The sequence below is a fragment of the Salvelinus fontinalis genome, chromosome 14 (assembly GCF_029448725.1).
Source record: "Salvelinus fontinalis isolate EN_2023a chromosome 14, ASM2944872v1, whole genome shotgun sequence".
NCBI classification, from domain to species: Eukaryota; Metazoa; Chordata; class Actinopteri; order Salmoniformes; family Salmonidae; genus Salvelinus; species Salvelinus fontinalis.
The window spans coordinates 32,038,685-32,064,135 of NC_074678.1; the positions used below are offsets into that span (position 1 = coordinate 32,038,685).

Below are 25,451 nucleotides of genomic sequence, written 5' to 3' on the forward strand. Positions count from 1 at the left end.
AAGGGTAAGCTCGCTAACTAAACTCCACTCCATGGTTAAGGAAGTGGAGATTGGGCCCTAAGGGTAAGCCAGCTAGATAAGACTCATGGCTCAAGTTGTAAACAACTGGCAACACTAACACAAACCAAAGACTTGGACGAGGGGTAAAGTAAAACACACTCCAACAAGGTGGATTTTGTAAATATAAGGCCATAATTAACACAAAGGCATGATATTGTTAACAAAATTAACTAGCTAGCTATTTTGGACCACAGATCGGCAAAGAATAGTAGCTAACGTTCGCTTGCTAGCTCACTGCCTTGTTAGCGAGCTAACTGAGTGATGGGTCGTGGAAGAACACGTTGGACCTGTCAGCATTAATTTATAAAAGTCTAAATACATTTTCACAAAATGATAAACAGACTTCAACTTACCACGTCCTGGCGATGGCAATGTACTTAGCCCCAATCAACTTGTTTAGCACTTGCACCATTCTGAACACTGTTTGAGCTATAAGAAGATTCTGACCTTCCCCCTCAAGCACGGTCGTCACTAGTTACCACAGCCACACAAGTTATAAACCCCGACCATTGCTAAAATGTATATATTTCTTAAAATCTGATTTTAAACCTAAACCTGATCATAACATTGACTACACTGCTAACATTAAGACCCAAAAGCAAACGTTTGTTTTCATGAATTTTTACGATAACGCCAATTTTTACTTTGAGGCTGTAGTAACTAGTGGAACCCCCCAGAAAGTCTCAGGACCTCCTGAGGACTGTCCGTTGTTATGCCAGTTTTTTTAAAAGCTGCAAAACTGAAAATCACTATTTCAAATAGGATAAAATAATGTTCTCATAGCAGAAAAGGATGCAAAATATTGTTTGTCTATGCATCAAGGCCATCTTATTTACAAGCTTACAAGGAGGTTTGAGAGCTAAACCTGCCTGAGTTTACCTGTACAATCCTTTATCATCAGCTAGTTATGCCACAATTTAGTTTCCTCCCGATTCTTTAAACATCAAAACATGTATTTTATTAACTTAATTGGTTTACAGATAAGGCTATATATTATAAATCATAGGCCCATGTCTGTCTATTTGTGGTTCAAACTGACAATGCCATCAGTTTCTATTTCTATTAGGATGGCATCATTTAGCTACCTTTCCAATGGTAAGTAAAACAAATCATTATCAAAAAGGTTTACTTTCAGAGCTCAAAAGATCAAATTTCAACCATTTGGAAAACTTTAGTAAGGGATTGTGGGCTATACTTTCTCAGAAATGTCTGCACCAATGGGAGATTGATAGAAACCATTCATTTTCCAAGCTATAATCAACCCTTTATTACAATGTTTTCCTTTATTTTTTTTTAAATGTATACAAGATTCAAAAGCCAGACATTGAAAAAGGTATAATTCTGTTATTAAAAATGGCACATTTATTGCTACATTACTGTTATATACAGGACAGTTCTCAATAACTACTTTATATATATAAAAAATAATAAAGGAGACTGGGACTGGAGGCACTCTGAAGACACTGCTCAATCTTGATTGTGTCCTCACTGCAAGTGTAAGATGCCAGGCTCTGTAGCAGTGAGTGAGTAGCCCCATTTGAATACATTAAAAAAAGTATTTCCCTCCTCCTTGAATTGATCTATGATCGGATGAGTAAAAAAAAGAAAAAGGGCTTTATAAATACATTTGATTTGATCTGAAAGAAGTGGTTAGGAAAAGAAAGGTTTGCTGTCATATACCAAATGAAATCAAAAAGTTATTCATAGCACATTTTAACAGGTTGACAATACACTTCACACTATCCAGTCATGTCATTGAGCAAGGAGAGGTGGATGCACTTATAAGTATTCAAACAGGGCCAGTGTCAATATTCAGGTCAAGAGACACAGAAAATAGACCCTCCATCTTTCCCCCCCATCCAACAACTCAGAATACAGGTTGTGAATTGTCATTTTGGGATGTTCACAGAATAAGCAAAACAAATCCGATCAGTCCATTTTCCCCCCTCAGAACAAATCTTGTATATTTAGTACACATTTAACCTTGTAATAGTAGAGAAACAAGTCTTCAAATCAACTCTTTGAAGAGGTACATAAATACCTCTTACAAGAAGTCACTGTCAAAGTCAATAATGAGCTGGCAATCAGAAATAAGAAGTCTCAAAGCAAAGGAAATGTGACTAAATATAGCATCACTGCTGCGCGCTCTTTTTTTTACACAGACAAATTTTGTAAGTTGTAATATGACAAGAAGCTCCAGTTATCATGGCTCAAAATAACACAGCCCCCCCACTTCAAAGCTGAAGCCATATATTGACATTGAGGTGCTTCGAAAAGCAAATCACAAGGGCAGAAACCAGCATCTTAGAACCCAGTAGTGTTGAGTGGTTTATCAATATGGGGGGAGGGGGGCAAACAGAAACAAACAAAACCAGGAACCTGACCCCACGGCCACAACTTAACAGTAGTTTGGACAAATGGTCAAATCAGTAAAAAAATATAAAAAGTAACTAAGTGATATACATAACGTTTCATGTTTATTTAACTAGATACATTGAAAAAAAGCCCATGTTTTTTTACCCCATTCTCAACTTCTTCCTGAAAATTGAAAGGGGGGGGGGGGGGGGGTCATCCGATGCACCTCTACTCCTGGCGATACATGAAATGTTATGGTTAAAAAGAGAAAACTGTCTCTATAGTTATGAAAATACAAGTTCAGGCACTGATAAGGCATCACTCTCCAATAATGACATCTTTAGTCTTGAGAATGAAAAGGCCACACTATTGATTCGAAACTGTATTTTTCTTTTCCCCTCTTTCTACAAAGTAAACTTAAATCCTTCTCAATACTATGACCAACAGGTAACAATGCACATTTCTGCCCCTGTGGTTAGATGGTGCTGCTATACCATGTCTGAGGCCATGATAATAACTTATCACAGGAATTAACACTGTTGTATTTTCAAACCATCATGTATCTTACACAAACAAACTCCTGCCTCCAAAATAACATGTCAGGACACTCTAGCATAGCTGCACATTGATGACCACATGGATGAGTGCAGAGTAGAACGGAACGTTTGAAATGAAGATAAAATAACATTGAACCGACTGACAAAACCTGGATACATACTTGAAAATGAAGGCAATCCACATTTGAATGGTACATTCAAAACCAGTTGCATAATTACTGTTCGAGACAGAGCCCGTCTCCGTAGATGTTTACTTGTGAAGTGACACTACCATTCAGTAAGAACACTTCAATAGGACAGTCAGAGGCGTCAACTCCATCCACACATTCCCATTTGAAAATAAATAATTCATCTGGGTAACAGACAAAACACACTTCCTTACAAATGTTTTTTTTTTTTTTTTTTAACACAGGAACAATATCTTAGGCCACTGTACCCTTATCAAATGTCGCAATCGCATCAAAAAGGTATGCACCAAAGACTGACAGCTTAATAGTCACTAAATACAAATGATAATTAAGCCTACAACTGACCCCATCTGTCTTTGTTTATATTCTGAGCCTGTGTTTTTGTTCAACTTTCCTCTCCAATGGCAAGTTGACGGTGCAATTGGAGTTCATTTTGAAAATACATTTAATATCATCTCTTCATTCTGCTCAACTACGATACACTCTAAACTTCAAACCAACATAGTCATTTATAAAAAAAATCTACAATGTATAGACTAACAAAAAATATATATTTATTTATATATATATATATATATTTCATTTTGCCCCACTTGAAATATATCCTTGGATTTTTGAATGAATGAGGTGGATTTACAAATGAGATTTTGCCTCATTAAGTAGCCATTTTAATAATATAGTCAGGACTTTACAGGAGAAGGTTGAGGGCTTGATAGTTCATTGGGAATGCTCAAAGCTTCAATTTTAAGAATAGACAACTTAACGTATAACAAGTATTAAAATTGTATTTAATTATGGGCATCAATGGTTGATCCTGCATCTGCAAATGTGCACCTAGTGTTAGTCTTTTAACAATGACAATGCAGGGGGTGAAGCACCACATTTAGTTTGGTGTCCTTAGGGGGCATAGGTGGTGTGTGTTGGTGCAGGGTCAATTGATTTGAAAAACTCAGAGGGTGGCACTACACAATATGGTCATAAGTTGCCCATCAAACCAAGCCTCCAGTCTCATGAAAAAATGTGACAGAGTGGCTGGTTAGCTCCACAAGCTTTTCTGTAGTTTTTGATGGAGTCAATGGTAGCCTATGGGTGGAGGTGAGATGCAGGATGAAACCTACTCTTCTTTTTGTGCTGTAAAACTGCACTTTGTCCTCCTCTACCCCTGGCCAGCTAAACCAGCATCTCCCGGATAACCTACACTGAGAGGAACAATACTTGAGTCTGAAATACCATTATTTTGTTTATGGATGGAAAGAACAGCCCTGGAGAATAATTTTCTACAACTCTGAGAACATGACAACTGGGCAGCGGAGGTTCCTCTCCCTTCTCCCTCATCTCATCTCATGCCGGGCCCAGGGCCCACAGAGCTGGGGTGGGGCCTGCAACTCTGCCCCCCGATGCAGGTCCTGTCCCCTCTCTATTGCATGGGTTTGGTTACATAACATATGTAAGACTGTACCATTAAGTTGGGAATGACAAAACTACACCTGAAAAAAAAATGTGCTCATACATATAACAACCCCTAAACAAAATGTTCCGCAAATGTAAGCAGTTTGCTTAAATGTCTCATATAAAACATGTAACAATTAGGCACAAATCCTTGATTAAATTTGTCATTTGTTAGGCTTCTATCGTTCAGAGAGCACCTCTCGGCAGTGTGTTGAGTCCCATTAGTGGCAGGACACTATTACTCTGGTGTTCCATCATGTTATAGAAGCAAAAAATATATGTATAAAAAAGAAAGAAAAAAAGTTCACATTTGCGCTGGTAGTCATGGTCATGAGTGCGGCAAATTGGCTGTGTCAGTTTTGGCAGTATGCATGTGTGGATAAGGGTATGTGAATGTGCGTCTTGAAACTGAATTTGACAATACACAAAAACATCAGTATACGTGTACACACACACACACACACACACACACACACACACACACTGAGAAGAATGGGTGGAAGAAGAGATTAAGGCCACATCTTCCGAGAGCCAAAGGAATTCCATTAGATCTGCAATGGAAAATACAACAGTGTTAGTATTCCAAACTTGAATTTTGGTGAAGTGATCAACTCAAAAGTACTACAATTATTGACGGATGAAAAGGTACCTACCTACCTGGTATTACATATGACTGACTGGGTTATGGCCGTCTCCCCCCATGCCGGGGTGGCCTCCTGAGAGCTGCATGGGGGAGTCCCCCACCACCCCGGACACCTTCTCCTCCTCCCGCCGCTTCAGACACGCTGCTTTAGGGTTCAGGTTGCGTTCTGACGAGGTGAAAGGAGAGAAGATGAGTTTACATTGCATACAAGTTAGTTATCCAACTTTCCATTGTACTCCAAACCTATTTAATCCTTTAAAAAAAATAAACATAAAACTGATTTGTCTGGTCTGAAAAACAGCTGGATGAAATATTCTGTTCGGTCCTTCGGTCCCTGAGGAAAGAATACACACAGGGGACAAAGTAATACCGAGGTCAACGCGTAAAACAAATGCAAAGAAATATGGTCACAGTAGCACTGCGTTACCTCTGACTTGCTGCTCCAGGTTGAGAATGACGTTGACGGCTTGATGCAGGATGAGCAGCTTGGTCTGAGGTTTGTCGTTGCTGAGGTGCAGCTGGCACATGCGGCCCAGCTCCTTGAAAGCCTCGTTGATGTCTCGCACTCGCAGCCGCTCGCGGGCGTTGTTGGCCACTCGCCGCTCTTTCTCACGCTCTACCTTTACCTCAGGAGGAAGGTCCTCGTCATCCTCATCCTCTGGACTAGAAGGCGGAAGACACGGAGAGGAATGAAGCCACGGGAGGGCGACACTCACAAACCAAGCAACTAGACTTTCAAAGAGTTGGGCCGCATGTGCCAGCTGCACCTCAGCAAAACATGCAAAGCATAGATGCCTAAGCATTTAGCTGTCAATCTAAAAGAATCCTGGGTAGCACCAGGAAGTTATGTAGTTCTGAAAGTAAATGTATTAAAAAGGAAGCTCCAGATATATTATTAAACAGGTTAATAGGCATACAATTGATCCGAATAGAAAACATTAATTCACTCAAGACTAGGAAAATAAGTAAACAATTTCAGTGTAATGGATAATAAGGACTATTCCATTTGGTAAATAGACTAAACAATAATGACTTTTATCCCACAGATTGGAAATGTTAACTTTTACCATTATGCTATTCAATGTCACTGTCAACTACTACGTCTATACCATCAAACCAAATTAAAATGTATGCGAGGAGCTTTGCAGAACAGTGGACATCGCTATACAAATCTTGGCTCCCCAATTGTGTGCCTTCAGCCCACAAGGCATTACAGACTATGGATGGTGACACTTACTCATCTCCCGGGTCTGACAGGCCTGAGAGGCCAGAGAGGATCTGGAGGGTCAGCGCCTCCTTTCTGAAAACAATGGGACATGAGGGGAGGGCATTACACAACTAGCTGGAAATTAAGTGACCAACTCAACGAACACAGCTAACTAACAGTGCTAACTGAGCATATAAAATGGGGACTAATGTCATGCGTTCATCCTTGTATTTGTTTGCGTAACAGAATTCAACAAAATTTCCACCTCTGTGGGATAAAATAGTCTACAGCACACAAAGAAATATGGCCATAATAACACTGCGTTACCTCAACTCCATTCATATTAAACAGCCTACCTATTGGTTGATCATTGTAGCCTATTCCTTCTCATTTAGCCAACTTACATCCTGGAACTGTTATTCCATTTTGTATTGATTAGAAATCTCCCACTTCACTTGCTACACGTGGAGCCTCTGACAGTAGTGCTGCTTTGAATGACCGACAATAAGTTACATGCATGGAAAGTGTAGGCTGCCGGTACATCTTTTTAAAAGGGGCGCACTTATAAAAACTGTTGCTTTATTCACATTTATAATGTCATGGTCTATTCTTGTATGCAGCAATGTCAAATAGACCATTTGACAAAACCTTTTCATTACAATAGGCCTATATTATTTGTTTTCTCAAAAAAGTCAATTGAATACCAACGGCCGTTTGGATATTGGAATAACCGTGCCCATCCCTACACACAGGCATACATTCTGTATCACAGTTACCAGTATCAATAGTCAGGGTGAGATCGTTGGTGATCACCTACCTTGCTCTGATGCGTTTGGTTTCCTTCTTCTCGTCCTCAGACTTGTCAGCGATGGAGGAGTTCTCTTCGTCCTCCTTGTCCTCTCTCTTGATGTCCGAGCCACTGGACGAGTGTGTGGAGCGGGCCACGCTTCCTGGCAGACCTGTGGAGCAGAACGGAACCTCACCGTCAGTATTTCCGATTTAAAGAACAATTAAGTAGCCCATTATCTTAACTATTTACCATAGTTAACACATTACATCAGGGAAAAGGAGTACAGCTCATGTGGAGGATGAGAGAAGCGAATGAGGGTGTGTGAGAGGCACGTGTGACTCACTGGTGAAGCCGTCGGGTTGTCCAGTGGACTGAGGGGGTCCGGAGGCGTGGTGACCGTGCAGCAGGGTACTGCTGGGAGGAAGGCCTGTGGGCTCCTCGTGATGGTTTCCTCCCTGGAGAATGGGAACAAAGCATGTGATAAAACACAACAAAGGCATAATCACAATCTCAGTGATGTAAGACAACAGGGGGTTAGTGTTGGATCCAGAGGTCAGAGGGCGTGCTCACCATGGCAGGGTGTCTGTTGCTGAGGGCTAGGCCAGCGTTGGAGAAGGCCTGAGAGAGGCCTCCCAGGCCACCGTTGTGTGCAGAGGACACAGCGCTCAGCAGGCTGTGCATGTCAGAGTGGGCTCCTCCCCCCAAGCCGGGCGGGCCCTGGACAGCGTGGCTACGCAGCACGTGGATGGCCTCTTCCAGACGGTCCTCCATTTTGTTCTGCTGCAAGGAGACACAGGGAAAATCTCAGTCACTACGTTGATTATAATACGATCACATCAAATAATAGTTTTTTTAAATGATTATTTGTAGTAAAGAGTGAATAGTGCGTACCAGGGCGTGCAGTTGCCCTTCGTAGTTGGGTGACAGGGCAGACTGCCCTGAAGGTCTTGGCCATTGAGATGCAGCTCCTGCAGAGAGAATAGATAAGATGCCACATTTACACGGAAAAGCATGACCGACAAAATTACAGCTCTGATTTCTACCAGTAGATGGCGATCCAGAGCTCCAGTTAAGCCCATGTGCTGATAGGAGATAATTTCCTTAACATTTCCATTACAGCTTTTCATCACTATTTCATCCAATTGTCTGCCCTTAAAACTCTTAACTAATACAAGCTACCAAATGCAGCAGATATAACAATCCAGTATGTATACCTGCAATTCCCTGGGGCGAGCCCACTGGGGTGGAGGGTGTGGAGGAGAAGTTGTTACTGTTGTGGTCCGAGGGGTAGATCTACAACCATCAGGAAAGAGTACCTTCAGCCACTGAACAACAGCACACACAAAGAAGAACGTACAAAACAAAAAGGCAATAGGATTTTTTTGGAGAGAATTACTCACCGATGCGAGAGCCTTCCCAATCTCATCCCCTGAGCTCCCTGCAGTGGCGCCTCTGTTGGCTGTGGAGAAAAGACGGCTTATTGATCTCACATTATTACAAGGCAGAAACTACTACAAAAAGGTCTCCAATAAGCTAGTAAGACCGCTTTAAATACACTGTTAAACCGAGGGGCAGCGCAACATGTTTCACAGAAGAAAGACAAGGTAATTGGTTAGAAAAGCGATTGGTTGTCATGTGAGGGTTAGTTGTACCCATGATGCCGTCTGCTCCGTTAATGGAGGGCGTGTGGTTGTAGCTCCCAGAGCCAGAGTGGAAGCCGGGTGGGAGGCTGCCATTCACCTCACTGCCATGGAGAGGGTAGTTCTGTGGGGACAGAGGTAGGGGTTGACGCTTCTGGAGGGAGGACAGAACAGCTTGGGTTAGAGCCACTTGCATGGAAGTTGGATTCGTCATAGAGGAGAAATGGCATAAACAGAATACAGAAACAAAGATTGCAAAAAACATATTGTTGCATGTACCAATTCAATACAACAGTTACTTCAAAAGGAAAATAATTAGGAATTTGAATATAAACGATTTGAAATATTACATATTGAGGGGCTGTCCTCACCATCCTGTCCTGTGGGTTGATGGCAGAGAAGGAGCCTGGCTGGCCAATGTGGGGGGAGTTCCCCAGCATGGCAGAGTAGCCAGACTGACCCAGAGGTCCTGAGGAGGCCCAGGGGTCAGAGGAGGGGTGGAGTCCCTCTGTCAACAACAACAAGGTTTAGGCAATGGACTTATTACTCGCTGATACATGACTAACTCCAGGGCATTTTAACTCAACACATTTTCATTTACTGTGTTTATTTGTTTAAAATCTCTGACCACAACAGGTGCTTATTAGAGAGACAGGTTTCTATTTAAGACATGCGTCTATTTCCTTAATGCACATAGCTTTTGCTAATTTGCAGTTAATCGTTTACTTCCAGCATTTTAATAAATGTCTTAATTTCCTGCACAAATGTGTTACCTACACACTGTGTCACGTTTCTTTTGTCTTAGCATGCCTCGATACAAAATAAATGTTAAAAAATACTTAATTGATTGTGCATTTGTCAGTTCTTACTTTTGCCACTAGAGGGCAATTGGACAGTTTCTCGGGTCTTGTACTCCCAAAGTTGTTGACTGTTTTGTGCTCGCCAGTTAGCTAGCAGTTCTCCGCTGTTAGTAGCCAATGGCTAGCAGTTTCTTACTGGCGATAAAAATGGACGATTGCCATCCTTGTTTCGAGTCATTACTGAATTATTTAATGTAACAAGTCAAACATTAAACCTTGTAAAGAATGAATGGCAATTCACGGTAACCTCGTAAAACAATTTGATTATACCCAGCGTTTATTTGAAACAGGCGTTTATGTGCTGAAATGTGTGCCGTTGCCTGGCTATTAAAAAAGAGACAGGTGGCTATTTGAGATCGAGTTTAATTGAAGTTTTACGGCACCTTTAAGATAAAGTTAAAATAACAAAGAAAGGTTAGACAGTGTACTCACTCCAATCAATGACAGTTTATGAAAGTGCTTAAAATGGTTACCTTGCAAGTAGTTACCTTGCATGTAGAAAGAGCCTGGGTAGACAGAGCCAGGTTTGGTGCCAGGATATCCTCCGTTGTCACGTGTATATTCATCCCCAGAGGAAGAGGCATACACCTAAAGGGTCAAACACAGTTCATGTTAAGCGCCATTTCAAACACACACACGACACATGCCTACATTTAGCCTGCCCTGGAATAAAGTTGTCTGCTCCTTACATCTAAATAGGCAGGTATCACTATTGCCAAGACGACGACAAACGCATACTGTAACTGCCAATAATAAAATGGTCTTAATGTGTAACGGTTGTTGCACTAAGCAGCCAGGAGGTGGCGAGGGTGAGGCTGGCATGCTACCCCTGCTTGTGCTGTGTTAGAGAGCAGCACAGTGGTCATGCCATGCTGGTCACAGCCACAGATCCAATCCCACAGCCCAGCCAGCGCTTCCTCTTTCCCAGGAGCCTAGTGACATAGCAAGTGTCATAGCAGGGTTACCGCCTGCAGCTCGCCTCTCAGCGGTAGCTCACACACACACCATTGTCGAGCCCATGACCTCAAATAAGCAAGGGGATCACATTTAATGATTTCTCAGATTTCTATAGTACCCAGACTGTGGGTTTTGGCATATATTATTACTATATATTTGATAATATAAATCTATTGTATTGACATTTTTTTACATTTAATTGCGGGATATGAGTGTGTCCCAACAATGGGTTTGAATACTCAAAATATACATTTTGTTAAATGGCCCTTCAATGCGCCATTCAAGTTATTCCGAACCACAATGAATTTCACATTCAAAATGCCATGTCATTCCCGAGTCTTCTTGACGCATGTGTTGAGAACGTCGAATCACTCCCATAAAATTCATATGGACACAAAGATCCCAGATTTCTGACACCATAACCCATCACTCACGCTTTCTGGCATGTATGAGGAGAAAGAGGGATGAGAGAGAGAGAAGAGGGGGGAGAGGATATGCTGCAAAGAATGCTAATCCAGAAAACTGTTTTTTTTTCTGTAATTTGATTTAACAGGGAGAAGTGGAAAGGGAATGGAGAGATGCACTTCTAATTACAGAGCCATCTGCCTGTTCCTGGACCCGGTCCAACTCCACAGGCAGCTGGGCTGAGGAGAGCCGAGGAGAGGGCTGAGAGGTGGGGGCTGGGAGCCAGTCAGCGAGAGAGGGAGGCATGGGGAGAGAGGTGGAGAGAGAGAGAGAGGTTGCAATGGAAAGGGGGCGAGGGAGGGTATTAAGGCGCTGATGATTTATGAAATAGGCAGAGAGATAAGGCTGGGGGGACAGAATAAGGAAATCTGAATGACTTAAAGCATGATATGGCGAGGGGAGTGTGAGGTAATAGGGGATTTACTACCATCACAGATAATTCGAGAGAACAAGCCAGAGATGACTTCATTTAACATTAGGCTTTGTCTTTCACGGGAAAACAATGTTGAGCGAATCCTCTGCTCTAGATAGATGTGGGGGAATGAAACAATGATTGCGGGTGGTTAATTCTGTTCTTAAGAAGGAAAGAAAGAGGATTTCTGGTGAAAATCCTCACTAATGGGTGTTTCATGTAATTCAGGTTATGACAGTGTGTCAGGTCCTATAGTCAATGGCAAAACAAGTGATGTAATATGATAGAATAGAAAACAGATTCATATCAATTTAGAGAGAAATGACTGTCTACATAAGTAATGCAACCACCGTAGATGGCTCAGTAACAAGGGGCCACAATAAGCCTGGGAAATAGGATGTGTTGTATGTGACATTTAGGTTAGGGGGTCAGGGCTGGACCCTAGTGTACAGGTATTGGAGGATTAGTGGAGGGGTCTGTCGGGTGGGTTTGACGAGTGGGAGGACTGGAGAGCTTTGCCGGACTAGGTTACAACACAGAGCTGAGGGTGCGAAGGGAGGGGAGAGGGACACAGGATCATCAGCAGTCATTAATCTGGGCTCAGACACGGGCTAAGAGGCCTCGCGAGCAGCGCGCCTCACAACTGGGTCACTCACAGGGGGAGGCCACCCAGACCATCATGTGGCGAAGCGTAGGCAGACGGATGGAGGGGGAGAGAAGGGGGGGGCAGCTGGGAGTTCAAATGAATTTACACTAAAACAGGTGTTTAACATCATCTATGTTTCATAGGTAATGTTATGACCACAGAGGTTTCAGTATGACTGTCATATTGGAGAGTGCATGTGGCAATGGTTTCGGTTACAGACATTTTTGGTCTAATGGCAATATTTATGTTTTATGATCCCTGGCAGAGGGCCTTCCAGTCTTCCAATAATAAGGCATCAGGCAGCCCGAACACACCAGAAATATCTGGACCATCATACAAGGCAAGGAAATACCCCTGGCATGCATTCTCAAGCATTAGTTCAACACAAACAACTCGTGTTATTTACCACTGTTGGTTATTTAGAAGCATTATCAGTAGCCCAAGCAGTGTTGTAGACTAGAGACTATAGTTGCTTATTTGCAGGCTTAGACAGTCTACAACACTGGGCTCAGGCTACTATCTCACTAGCCTGGGCTGTCAGTTTGCCTGAGTGAGCAGAGGCCCTTTGCCCCCGTCTGTCTGTCTGCCTGTCTGTGTCAGAGAGCTGCTGGAGCAGACAGACAGGGTGGTGAGTGGGTGAGCATTAGTGTGGGGAGACTGTCTGTCTGTCTGTGGGCTGTGAAGGGGAGCAGAATGAACACTCACCGAGGACGGCAGGCCAGGGGGCTTGCGGATCTTCTTGGGTTGGGTGTCTACAGGGAGACAGAGAGAAGGTAAATCACATGGCTCGCTTCATCAAGGTTGACTGTTGTGTCTAGTTTGAAAATAACATCCTAATGATTGTGTATTGCTAGCGTTTTCACAGTTAGAGAATCATGCTACGCCTATTACTAATACCCTTGCTCAAATCATCCGACAGAGAAGGCAAGAGCCTGGAAAACATTACAGAGAACTAATGTGGGCTTCTTCCCGAACCACCGTACCTAGCTGGCCATCGGGAGGCCTCCTCCTGGGGTTGTTGGGGTACGATCCGGGGTAGAACTGAGAGGTAGACTTTAGCCCAGAGGGGGACATGGCATCTGGACTGGGCATGGCGATGTCACTGGGTAGGAAGCCGGGCTGGCAGAACAACACAAAGAACAAGGGGTTAACAAACAACACATGCAGGAATGCATACAAAGCACACATGAATGCACAGTTCTGGGAAATCCAGAACGCTCTAATTCAATGTGTTTCGGATGAAAGGAGAAGTGAGAAAACGGGGTCGTCTTTATACTGAAACCAGACTTTAGCTCAAATCAAGTTAGAATTGGTGACATGGGAAACCTAAACCATGATCTTAACTAGGTTTAATAAGCAAAGGGGTCAGAAGCACTCCTACCTGGCCACCAAAGGAAGAGTATGGTATCCTCTCATTTTTACCTGTAAGAAGAAATTGACAATTATCGGGTTCCTTATGGAATGGTAGTTAAACATCGGGTATTTGGAGTATACTTTAACAATGACAAAAAGTCAAAATCAGTAGCTGTTTAAAATACAAAGTAGTGATAATAGTGCCCCCCCCATTTCAGAGCGCTCAGCTGCTGGCCAGACAAAACCCAAGGGAGCATTTCTGCTCCAGTGCTCTTAACATCCAACACACACACGCTTCCTGGCACTTTGTCACTCAGATCATTTCATGGTTATAACAAAATACGTGCACACCAACAGTAACTCCACTACTTATTTACAACCTATCCCAATTACAACACTGAAAGACACAGATTCAAGCCATCAGAGACTCTGAGCGTAGCCTACCTCCGATTCCTGAGCTGAGGAAGGGGGATGACAGGCCCTCGTGCTCATTGTAGTGGGAGCCATCTCCGTAGCCCTGTTGGAAAAACACAGAGGGGAAGACAACATGGTAAAGAGTCAGTCAGCAGAGTTCAGTGATGAGTAATGAGTCCTTCCATGCCATGGTCAGTGCACTGGTTCATCCCTGTCTGTAAACTACCATGTGATCTCAGGAAATGTGTACGGGATCCAGTCTCTAGCAATTTCTTAATCATCAATTTGTGGTAATAACAGTTTGCTGCAGCCAATCTTCACCCCCTGTACACCGTTCCTTATATTTACAATGAGACGAGCCAAGACAGTTACCGTGGATGTGAAGCCGCAAATTACCGATGGGCTTCCACAGAGGTGAAGACTAGTGCAGAGCCTGCCAACGCCTGACTCTGAGCCAGCCTATTAGGTACAAAGTAAAACTACCAGTCTGAATCAAATGCATAGTTTGCCAATGCACTGAGCTGTTGTGAAGTGAGTATGTGAGCCGGTGATGAGCCCCTGGTAGTGCTTACCCTTCCCTGGTTGAAGGGGGGGCTGTTCTGTTCTCCTGGGCCCCAGGATCCAGAGCCATTGCGCTCATCCAGAGCTGGGAGAGAGAGACATGAAAGGGTTAGACTCGCACTGACTGGCGAAAGTACAGAACGTCACCATTTATATGAGGCCAGGCTATTTTATACTTATCTGTTTTACCTTTTAGAAATGAAAGCACTTTCTGCATTTAGTCCCCCCATTTGAAGAGGTCATAGGTCATATCATGCTAGGAATATAAGACCAAATACTTCAAATGTGACTACTTTAATATACAAGTGAATTTGTCCAAATACCTATGGACACCTTCAAATGAGGGGACTAGATACAAAGTGCTTTAATTTCGAAAATGGTAAAACATATATGTATGAAAATACAGTCAAATAAAAGGTGACATTCTATACTGTCGCATCATATGAAACATTTGATCTCAAATCCCAAATGGTGGAGTATAGAGCAAAATTCTGTTTTAGCTTCACTGTCTAAATAAATATGTAGGGGTATATGTGTAGGAATGTAGCCATAATGCTAGCACCAATCACTCAGGTGAACTTGTCAGTCCCTGAGCCAATGCATGTCATTCACAGGTCTTAAATGGCAACACCATTGGGACAACAGATCACCTTTAAGAGAATCTGTCATTGTCGCATTAAGGAGGGACCATTCCATACATGTACATGTGAAAACCTCAAAATGGAAGAAGCAGTGATTGGAACTGCTGTTTTAAAATCACCAGTCTGAAAGAGGGGGCATTTTACTGATTCTATAGTGGGCAATGATCCTGTCGTAGTTGACTGAGAAACCAAACGATAACAGAATGTGTCATTGTCCAGCTTCTCATTGCCATTTGTTTCACAGCAGTTGTGCAGATGCCATAATATCATAAGCCATAAAACACCAAATAACATACATATTCAATACACAAATCATATATGAATATGTTAAATCATTTCACGAGTGGCGGCTGTGCGGCGAGGAAAAACAAGCATTCTAAAGATTGGTGGAGCAGAAATTCCAAAATACCCCCATCACCCCTTTTCTCCTTGTCTTATCCGTTAATGCTACCAAGCCTCTCTGGAGACACAGGGCTTAATTGCATACTGATTTGCATAATTGTGCATATTAATGCAGTTTCCTTATGAATATTCATATTTATCCTTTGATTTCTGCCTAATTAAAAAAATGTGTGAGAGAGAGTGAGGGGAGGGAGAGAGGGTCTGGGCGAGATGAGCGGCTGACGACTCAGAATGAGTGATGAGGCTAACAGAGCGGTGCAAGCACCTACACACGCCATGACAGCCATGATCTATGGAGCTGATGCCACTGGCATGGAGAAGCAGGGGAGCAGAGAGAGAGGCACCTCCAAATATCAGCCTTACTCAGTCACTGTCAGTGAGCTGAAAGGTCACACTGCTAAACAGTCACATTTAGTCACAAGGACTGATGGACACAACTAAATATGAGCGACAGGCTTTGCATGGACACCACTTCAACAGCCCTGCTGGCAGAGTTAGTCCACTCAATACGGAAACACGATCAAATCCACATAAGTGGCACCCCAGGGCCATAAAATAAGGCTTCTTAAAAACCTTTTCCATTATCCAGTGTCTACGATGGCTTTGTTCCAACAGCCAGTCAATAGTAGTATTTGATGCCCACATAGACCTACGGCACTTAATAAAAGGCCTCCATTTGGCGAGCGGGTACTACATGAGATAGAGAGAGCATCGCCTTGCAGAGAAACTCTGACAACATTGTTTCACACTTTGTGGAGTAATTAACTTGGAGGCAATTAAACAAGGTGGGGAGCTGCTGAGGTGACACCGACGCACAGCCAGCTATATTGAGAAGTGAGAGCCAAACACTGAGGAGCCTACTGCCACAATGGAAGAGGGGAGGAGAGACGGAGGACGGGAGGACAGGGGTGAAGGAAAGAGGAAAAGGCATGGGCGATAAGAGGGGAGAAGGACAGGGCTCGGGGACTAAAGACAGACTTCATGCTGCAATAATTGTTTCATGTTCATTCTTCACGCTTTTACAGAAGATCTTCAATTTCATTGTTTACGTGTAATGATGTCATAAGTGTGGTTCCATTCTCTTCTCCCACTTTCTACCTGTTGAAACGTTGTGCTCCAACGTCTAACCTGATTCAGTAGATGAGAATCTAGTGAAGGCCATGAGGGCGATATTAACACCGTACAGGGCAGCCAACCGCTGAACAAATAATCTGATTTTGAGGCACAAAATCTTCTCACTGGGCAAAATCGAATATGCCTCTGAAAAGGCAGCCTGGATCATTTCTTGCGTACGTGTTAAAACCACAAGCTATAGGCTAGGTCTATTAGACCAGCCATTTTCTAATGCCACCAGTATAGGACATATTAGATAGAAGTTGGGTGTTCAGATCATAAGGTGACAAACATCCTATGACAATCATCTGAAATAATATTTGTGTGGGAGTGTGTGCGCACAAGCATGTGTCTCAGCCTGTGAGAGAGGGTTGTTTGTTGTTGTTGGGGGGGAAATGTGGCCTGTCCTGGGTGGGTGGGTGACGGGGCCAGCAGCTGCAGAGGTGAGTGAGAGGATGCCTGGTGGAGCCCTGTGGGTGTTACTGCTCCCACAGCTCCAGCTCCCCTCTCCACACGCTCTGGGCTATGGGCTCTGACGAGGAGGGGAGGACGCCTAATGCAATTAGCACCCCTCCGAGTACTTTTGTGTTGGTGAATAGAGGCGGACTGGTAGGCCACAACTCCACCGCTGCCTTTCCCGCGCTGAGTCAGTCACCTACTAGTAGAACAGAAGCAGTGATGTCACAGGCTACAGTTGGGCCAGTCAAACAGGAAGTTGACCTGTTTGCAGGAGAACAATACAGAACAAACAGGCTGCTCTTTGTTATGGCAATGTGATCTTATCATAATGGAGGACTGAAGTCAAGTTGTCATTTCAGGAAAAAGTGGAAGAGGTGCGAAATACACATTTTTCACATACATTGCCTACTTCAACAGAAGTCTATTCTTCTCAGGTGAAAAACTGACGTAAAAACTGCTAAAGTGTGTAATTTAGACCTGTACCGATGCTACTCGCTGTTGATTGTATATCTAGTTATAACAAGGGATTTGGTGCAGCTTCAGAGTGGAAAACAGGAAGAAACGTATCCACAAGCCTGAATTGTAGCTTACGGATGCCCTAATCTCTCACTGGATTGATAGGCTTGTGTCATAACCTCGAACAGAATCTCTAGAGGTTGGCGGTGTGGCACTCGTGCTATTACGAGCTACCTGGAGTTCTCTGAAAGTTAAATGTGACATCTTGAAGTATCACATTCGAATGGTGTCAATGACCAAGGGGCACACTTAGGACAGGGGCAGAAATTAACTTCTCACTGCTAAGTAATTGCCTGCTGTAATAGAAACAAACTGAGTCCTGCCACTGATCCCCATTCAGAGGGTTCCCACTCTGGCCAACACTCCATGCTGGGCCAGTTAAGTGTTCCAGAGCTCGGGGTGAGGGGTATTGTCTCCGGCTGAAGCCATTTCCTGTGAGCCAAGTGGGGGGGAAGAGCCCTGTGCCGAGTTGGGGGAGGAGTGTTTTATACTTCAGGGTGGGGGAGTCGTTTCAAGTCCATAAGCCCTTTTCTGCCTTTGTTCCTCTGCGGCTGAGTTCTTACTCTGGGGGCCGCACAGAGTGTGACTCCATTTCACACTGCAGGTTGGCAGGGTGACAGAATAGGGAAGGAACATGTCTTACTAATAACATTCAGCAAAAGCTACTCGCACATTTCAGGTGTTCCGGGGTGGGAAAATACAAGCCATGTTGGTGGTAGAAGAAGATGCATCAAAAATATTTGAATTCGCTAAATAGAGACATATTGTAAATCTAAACGGCCAAGATAGTTTTCTTCATCACCCCACCAAAAAACACGTTGGGTCTCATTCAACAACCAAAAATAAAGAAGACATTCTTCTGAATTACAGAGATTTTGTCATCCAACACACAGCATTCAAAGGCACCAACGACATTCTGAAGCTTTAGCACAGATGAATCATCTTGGTTCGATAAAAAGAGCGGGGGTTAAAAAGGGGAAATGTGCACATGGAGTGACAGAGCAGGCTTGAATATTACCACAGGAGAACTAGGATCAAACTAACCAGATCTGGACAACTTACTACCAGCAATAAAAGGTGATGAAATACTGTCCCACACAGCGGAAGTAGGACGTCAATCAAAAATATATACAGTATCTTTAATTCTATTGCCAAGTGAATGGGTGAAGGCATAATGCAATTGAACAAAACCACTACTGCACTACTGCTCTAGTACTTTAAACATATTATATAAGGACAATTAGCAATGTTGCAGCTACATATAAACAGCCATTATCCATTATTTACTGACCTTACCAAAACTTGATACAATAGAATTTAGGTGTAGCCCTGCAGGGTATTTAAGGCTTTTACAGTATTCTGCATTCAGAACAGAATCTTACCTGATCCGCCAAACTGACTGCTAGCGAGTGTCGTCGGTCTGTTCTTCCCATTAGCCACAGGTGGTGCAAACATCTAGAATAGAGAAGAGGTGGGAAATAAATACTGACGTGAATATTCACATAGGCCACACCTTCTTTGAACATACAGTAAAGCTAGCTCATCATCTGATGTGAAATGTGGGCTGGACACGGATGTTAGGAGTGATCTAGCCTAATCTCTGGTCACAGGTGCTTGCTTAACATGCCATCTCATGAGCCACTGTGTGTGCTTCTGCCTCTTGGCATCTGGGCCAGCAACAGCCATACTGTAACATTATCAGCCAATCCTGACACAGAACACACACACACACCTTTGTCTCCAATGGGTTTAGATTCCATACATAGCTACTGCTTACAGGACCATGGACACATTTCTAATTTGAGTGGGTGGCTACACAAATGGATGTGCATAGCAAACCTAAGTCTTGATTGAGGGCATGATATTTGATGCTCCATACACACTAGTGGCCCATTAAGTAAGAGAGGGAATAAAACCAATGGAATTTTCCTACACAAGGCTTCAATAACACAGAGAGGAAATCAAATACCTGGGCAGATCTTATATTAATTAGTAAGCTGTGGTTAGTGGAGGAATATCAATGCGTGGGACATGACAAGCGTTTACTTAATTAGGGTTCCTGGTCTTGAATCCACAGATATTTTTCCACTTATAGTAATTATCCATAACAATCAATTTACAGAGGCTCAGCTATTCAATTTATCAAGTGAAAAAAAAACAGACATGAATGTCAACTTAAAAGCCCAACAGAAATCATACGGTAAAAATGAATGAATACACAGGCTGATGCCAGCAAGTAGATGAAAATCAAACCCCAAATCTCCTATTAATCTGACCATTCATAAACACCTGCTATTCAAGAGACATAAACGACAGGGTTACCCCATTCCAAACAGCATGTATTGAGTTGAATATGATATGGGGTGTTTCAGCGCCAGACCCACTCAAAAGTATGGAGCGTCCCTTCAAACGCTTCCCATAAGTTATTATCAGCCATCAAAATATTGCAAGGTTGTGCACAAAATAAGAAAAAACAAACTCAGAGCAAAAATAAACATTACGGCAAAATAGGAATCAAATACATCTCGCTTGAATAAATCTTCAGGATTCAGGTCAGCCCAAACAGTAAATCAACCTTACTGGTGTTTTTTCATGTTCAAACATTGGTTTAAAACCAATGAATAAACACCTAGGACTTGTGGTACATTCAGGTGACCTTGCTTTGATTTACTGAGGGTGGGGTAAAACAAAACAACAGTATTCAAATCAAATAACTTCTAGGAGGGATGAAGATACTTCTGCCATGCTGGAGTTCAAGGATGGAAAAGAACATGGGGTAAGCAATGTGGAAAAATTATAACCTGTTAATGAAATCGGGAACAAGGAGAACTGTTTAACGGTTTTGCTGTCATTATATTGAATATGTAACGGCCCGTCCCTCCCCATTCAGCCGCTCTCTCTCTCTCCCACCCTCCCGGTCCAGCAGTCTATGTCCTGGTCCCAGACCCCTAGCCCACTCTCTCTTACCGCACTGAAATCCAGGAGGTCGTTGAGTTCCTTGTCTTGTGTTCCCACTGCAGTCATTCTCTGCTGCTGCTGCTCGTTCATGCCCCTCAGTCACTAACAACCCTACGAGAGAGATTCGCAAATAAGATAGACTGACTTTTAGTGGAACCAGACTAGAGAGCACAAACACATTGAATGTGACTGAAAAAATTAATAAAATATTTTTTTTTAAATCAGGCTAGATATTACTGCCTGCTATGCCAGAATTTATGAGTTCTATCACTTGAGAAAATGAATGAACATACTGCTTTTTTCTGGCCATGTAAATCACTCTTACCTACCACTCACTATGAACACGGATGCGTAAAAAGTTAACGAAAGTTGAGCACCCAAACTAATAGTTCAAGATCCTTCCACTCTTATTGTTGTCTAGATGATTTCCCAGAGGCCCTACAACCTTAGGACTTCTTCATGGTAATAATAGTTGTCAGACATGGGTATTTGGCATATGGGACACGGATATTCAAACAATATTCCGGGATAAAAAAATGGGCAACACTATTTTGTTATTTTGTTGTAACCGAGTTAAAATGGGTAGCACCCTTTCCCTTGTCATATATAGGCCAGTGCAATAACTCATTGGGAATAATCACATATGAACAAATACAACATAAAGAAAGACCAGAGAGGGTCATTAACTCCTTTGGGCATGACCACATTGGTTACTAATAGTGAGGCATCACTACACAGGCTGCAAAGAAGGGAATCGGACACTCCATGTGAAGAATATAGGCCTGCCTAGTTAATGTATCCCTTATTCAACCTTTACCAAGACTAATCACTTCTCTCAGGCCATGTCTTCCACAACAAATCACATGCACGTTGATCATCCATTTCTACATGGAAGTAAAGTATATTAGGTTTACAATTAGACATAATTGGAGCTATTGTTAGACCTAGGCAATAGGGGTGAAAGGCAGAGCTAATGGATGTATGCAAACATGTCATTACCAAATTACCATATGTCAGCACAGAGGAACCTTGTCAAATGGCACAAAAAGCATGAATACTGGATTTACCCTGTGTTTTGCATTCCAACGGGAGCCTGAGGCAAAGAGGCAGAGCTCAGATGCTCAGCAGCACTACATGCCTCAGAATAAACTGCCAGTGCAACAGAGAAGAAGCACTAGGGCGCCAACAGGTGGTGTACTTTTACAACCTCCTTTGTAATCCATTTCTTGTGCAATTTGTTGTAAACAACCATTTGAAGGTTTGAACCACAAAATAAATGCAACTTGTCAGGTGTAAATGTAAACACCAGATTTGTAACAATACATCAACTGCCAAACGAAAGCTATTCTTACTTTCTTCATATGTCACACACACACACACACACACACAAGGCTAGTAGATCCTTTGAGCCCAGAGTGGAATCAAGGAATTTAGTTTTTAAATACAAATTACGCTTTAGTATCTTCAACGTTGAATAAATTCCTTGGAGAAGACGTGTGGGGGAAAAAAACACTTAAAAAATGCCTATAAACCATTCAAAGGAGCCATCAGGATTAGGCCTTGGTATTGAAAGTGAAGGCAGGTTAGGCCTACATGACCTGACCTTGAAACAAGACCCCCCCCCCCTAATATAACAATAGGCCCAATTGTAAATATGCCTAATGTTGTCTTGCCACACTTTTGGATAAGGTGGTAGGCCAAGGATACACAAACCTTGCCAAACATAAACCACAAAACAATTGCTGTTCCAAAATGTTGTGGGTACATCTGGATATTTAAAGGGACGCTGGCACTGTGGATACACCCATTTTATTGTACAGAATTGTGTCTTTTGCTACCCAGTTAGAACAATATTCGGAAGCAATAGATTAGGGCTATGGTCGACTTGTACACGTGAGCCAGACAAGACAAGGCAAGACGTCCTCCATGTGCAAAACTATAGTCTGTATTCCTAAAAGGAACATATTTTTAACACAATTTTGATGTTATTTTAATTAAACAAAACACATTTTGACAAGTGGGCTACTCTACCCACACCTTGCATATACAGACCTCTGTTAATGAGAGCTAATACAAAATCCATTGTGATCATGCACTTCCCAAAACCTTCGAACATATTCAAGGACCACCAAAAAAACTAGTAGTAGAATGTGAGCTTTGGACAATTGTGTTTTTCCTTTGAATAGACATTAACAGAAAATGTTAATATATGTTTTGAGGTGAAAAAACTCAAATACAACTGTTGCTTCTCAGCAAGGGAATATAATGTGTCTGGCTACAATGAATCCAACTAAAACTTTACATTATTGTCGGGAACATCATCATGATCAAATGTATTCAGAAATCTGCTGGGTTCAACGATATTTTCGTTCCAATTAAATGTTTCCATATCGTTAAGGGTAGTTTCCCTAACTAAAACAAGGTAAATATTTATTCCTGGTTGCAAACTCATTCTACTCCGCTCGCTAGCCGTTTCCAAAGATAATAGGCCACGTCTAGGTCCTATAGCCTACTGAAAAGGGATGCTTTCCAGCCGGAGGATATTGTCAGTTTCCAAGGGTTCTATATTGTGGAATTAAGAATGGGATCTCTCGCTACACAAAACGTAAAATAATTCCATTATCCTTGAGGAAAAGAAAAAACATCTAAAAGACACTGAAAAACAAATAATGTGGCCTCCTTGAATAACTGTGAAAGTAGTTGAAATAATGTTAGAAATACGTTATTTCTTTTGAAATACGAAAACAAACTCAAGGTTGAAGTTTGCATTTCAGTTCGTCCAAAAAGGAGATGGTGGGGGGGTGGGGGAATAAGGAAATTCCTGCCAATTGTGTAATAAAATAAATGAAAGTCTAGCCTGTGACCAGCCGCTTAACCACTTTCATATAGGGGTCGTTGTTTGTGTATTAGTGGTTATTGAAACGTCTGCGTTAGTTGCTTTACATTTCTGATGAACTCTTGAAATGGCAGGGTGAACCAATGAAAGTACAAGTTTATAATGCCACTCAACATTACTTAGGCTATATAGCCAATTAGATTTAGTCGTCATTCCCATTGATCAAACATAGGCTTCTTTATGGGAAAATTGAGACTAGTAAACACATCAAAGTGAGTCAAATTCAGAATAACCTATATCTTTATGGTGAACAAAGGACTAATTTCCCCCACTACACGGTTGGTGCGGAGACCATCACACACTTGAGGGCTGAACTCACCACCTTACTAGAAACCAGACAAAAACTTGCATCCCCCCGCTCCAACCACACATTCCCAAAACTTTTAATAATTGTAGAAGTCAGACGTTCTACAATTGGCCACATCACACCTAATGAATTCGTGCAATTTTCCCGACTATATGTCAGTCTGAAACAGAAGCATTTTTTACCTTTAATCTTCAAATGTCTGGCATCCAACAGTAAAAAGAAAGGCTGTCTCTCGCAGGGGGAAAAAACATAAAACTTCAAGAGAATTTCAACCTCAGCGCGTGAAACGCATTGGATCGCTGTAGGTCTTCCTTATTCCTCCTGAACCTTGCTTCGTTACACTGTCCACGTCATTAGTACAATGTAACCAGTTTGCATCCAAACAATATCTAGTTATTAATCTCACGTCTTCCTTTTTGTTGTTACAATTGAGATGATTTCATTCTTCTAGAAGACATCTTAACCACCTCCGTCCACATTGTCAGAAGCAACAACGTATCCTTCCGCATAAAAAGAGGGCCTCAAAGCAGCGGTGTCCAATTTCAAACGCCTATATAGAGACAACCTATTTGCTCCTCGGAAAAGATCAACTATAAGTTGTAACGACTTAAATTGATGTAACCGCCGCATATGTTAAACCGTTAGTCAACAGTTAATGTGTACTCTTCAAAATAAAGGAGATCTAAAGGACTACGCCTTTTAGCGGAAGGTTATAGTAGGAAAGTTAGCTGCGATTACACAGCAGCTTCACGAGATGGAATGATAAATCCGTAAAAGCATAGCCAATAGAAAAACATATATGAGTGACAAGCAGACACGGAAGCCAATAGCTGACCGCAAATACATATTTGAACCTCCCTCTTCTTGACGCCTGGTTTGCTGTGTGCTCAGGGAGGCTGTGAGGGGGCTACAGTGTAGCCTCTGACATCATTTTAATGCTGTGGTTAACATTTTGCTCGGTCTACATTTTGTAAGCGTAGCCTAGGCTACTCCAAGCAGAAGGGTGAAATTGTCAAATAAATAACATTCATTGGCTAACTATATCACACTACTAATTGTACAAGGCTTGGCTACAACTATGTGCACTGTAGTGCCAACAGAGTAAGCATCACTAAATTGTTAATTCAGACTAGCCATAAGATCTAGCCTAGGAATAGGCTGTTTTTGCCAGTTAGACTTTTACAATTTCTTGATAATCAAAATGTTCACCTTAAAACTGGTCACACCGTTGAGTATATCCCATTTTGGCAAAAATATTTTCTAAGAAATAGATAATAGATCATCAATAACTATTTTATTATTCGGGGCCTGAGTTTTTTAGACCAGGTGATATGACCAGGGAAACCTCAAGACTAGGTTGATTGGTTATGTTCATGCTATTTTCACTTGGACATAAAACTAAAGCGTCCTCTGTCTTTCTGCGCCTGATACATAGACCTGGGGTGGAGAGAGAAGGGAAAGGAAAGAGTATAGTATGGGATCATAACAGAGCATGAATGTGGGGGGAGGGGAGAGGTCTGGCTGCAGAGAGAGAGAGAGAGAGAGAGAGAGAGAGAGAGAGAGAAAACATGTGTTGAGAGAGGGAGAGCGCATAGCGAGGTC

The 25,451-nt window shown here is 42.4% G+C and overlaps 1 protein-coding gene across 11 annotated transcripts; it reads right to left on the reverse strand.

Moving 5' to 3' along the window:
• Positions 1-1,319: 1,319 nt before the first annotated feature.
• LOC129810643 (transcription factor E2-alpha-like) lies at positions 1,320-24,613 on the reverse strand. 11 transcript variants are annotated; one of them, XM_055861362.1, is made up of 21 exons: positions 24,032-24,613; positions 20,656-20,757; positions 19,071-19,143; positions 14,569-14,642; positions 14,027-14,099; positions 13,611-13,651; positions 13,213-13,348; positions 12,935-12,981; positions 10,223-10,337; positions 9,261-9,397; positions 8,902-9,043; positions 8,650-8,708; positions 8,464-8,542; positions 8,141-8,217; positions 7,820-8,026; positions 7,593-7,704; positions 7,277-7,418; positions 6,490-6,552; positions 5,680-5,915; positions 5,267-5,418; positions 1,320-5,160 (listed from the first exon to the last, which is right to left on the reverse strand). In XM_055861362.1, exons 2-20 carry the CDS (start codon positions 20,734-20,736, stop codon positions 5,273-5,275), a joined length of 2,040 nt encoding a protein of 679 aa, XP_055717337.1. In that variant the 5' UTR covers positions 20,737-20,757; positions 24,032-24,613; the 3' UTR covers positions 1,320-5,160; positions 5,267-5,272. The 11 variants fall into 11 exon arrangements, with proteins under 11 accessions (XP_055717337.1, XP_055717338.1, XP_055717341.1 ...); XM_055861363.1 differs by having other exon boundaries at positions 7,820-8,029; positions 8,902-9,013; positions 9,240-9,397; XM_055861366.1 differs by having other exon boundaries at positions 7,820-8,029; positions 8,902-9,013; positions 10,238-10,337; positions 24,032-24,612.
• Between the last annotated feature and the right edge of the window lie 838 nt (positions 24,614-25,451).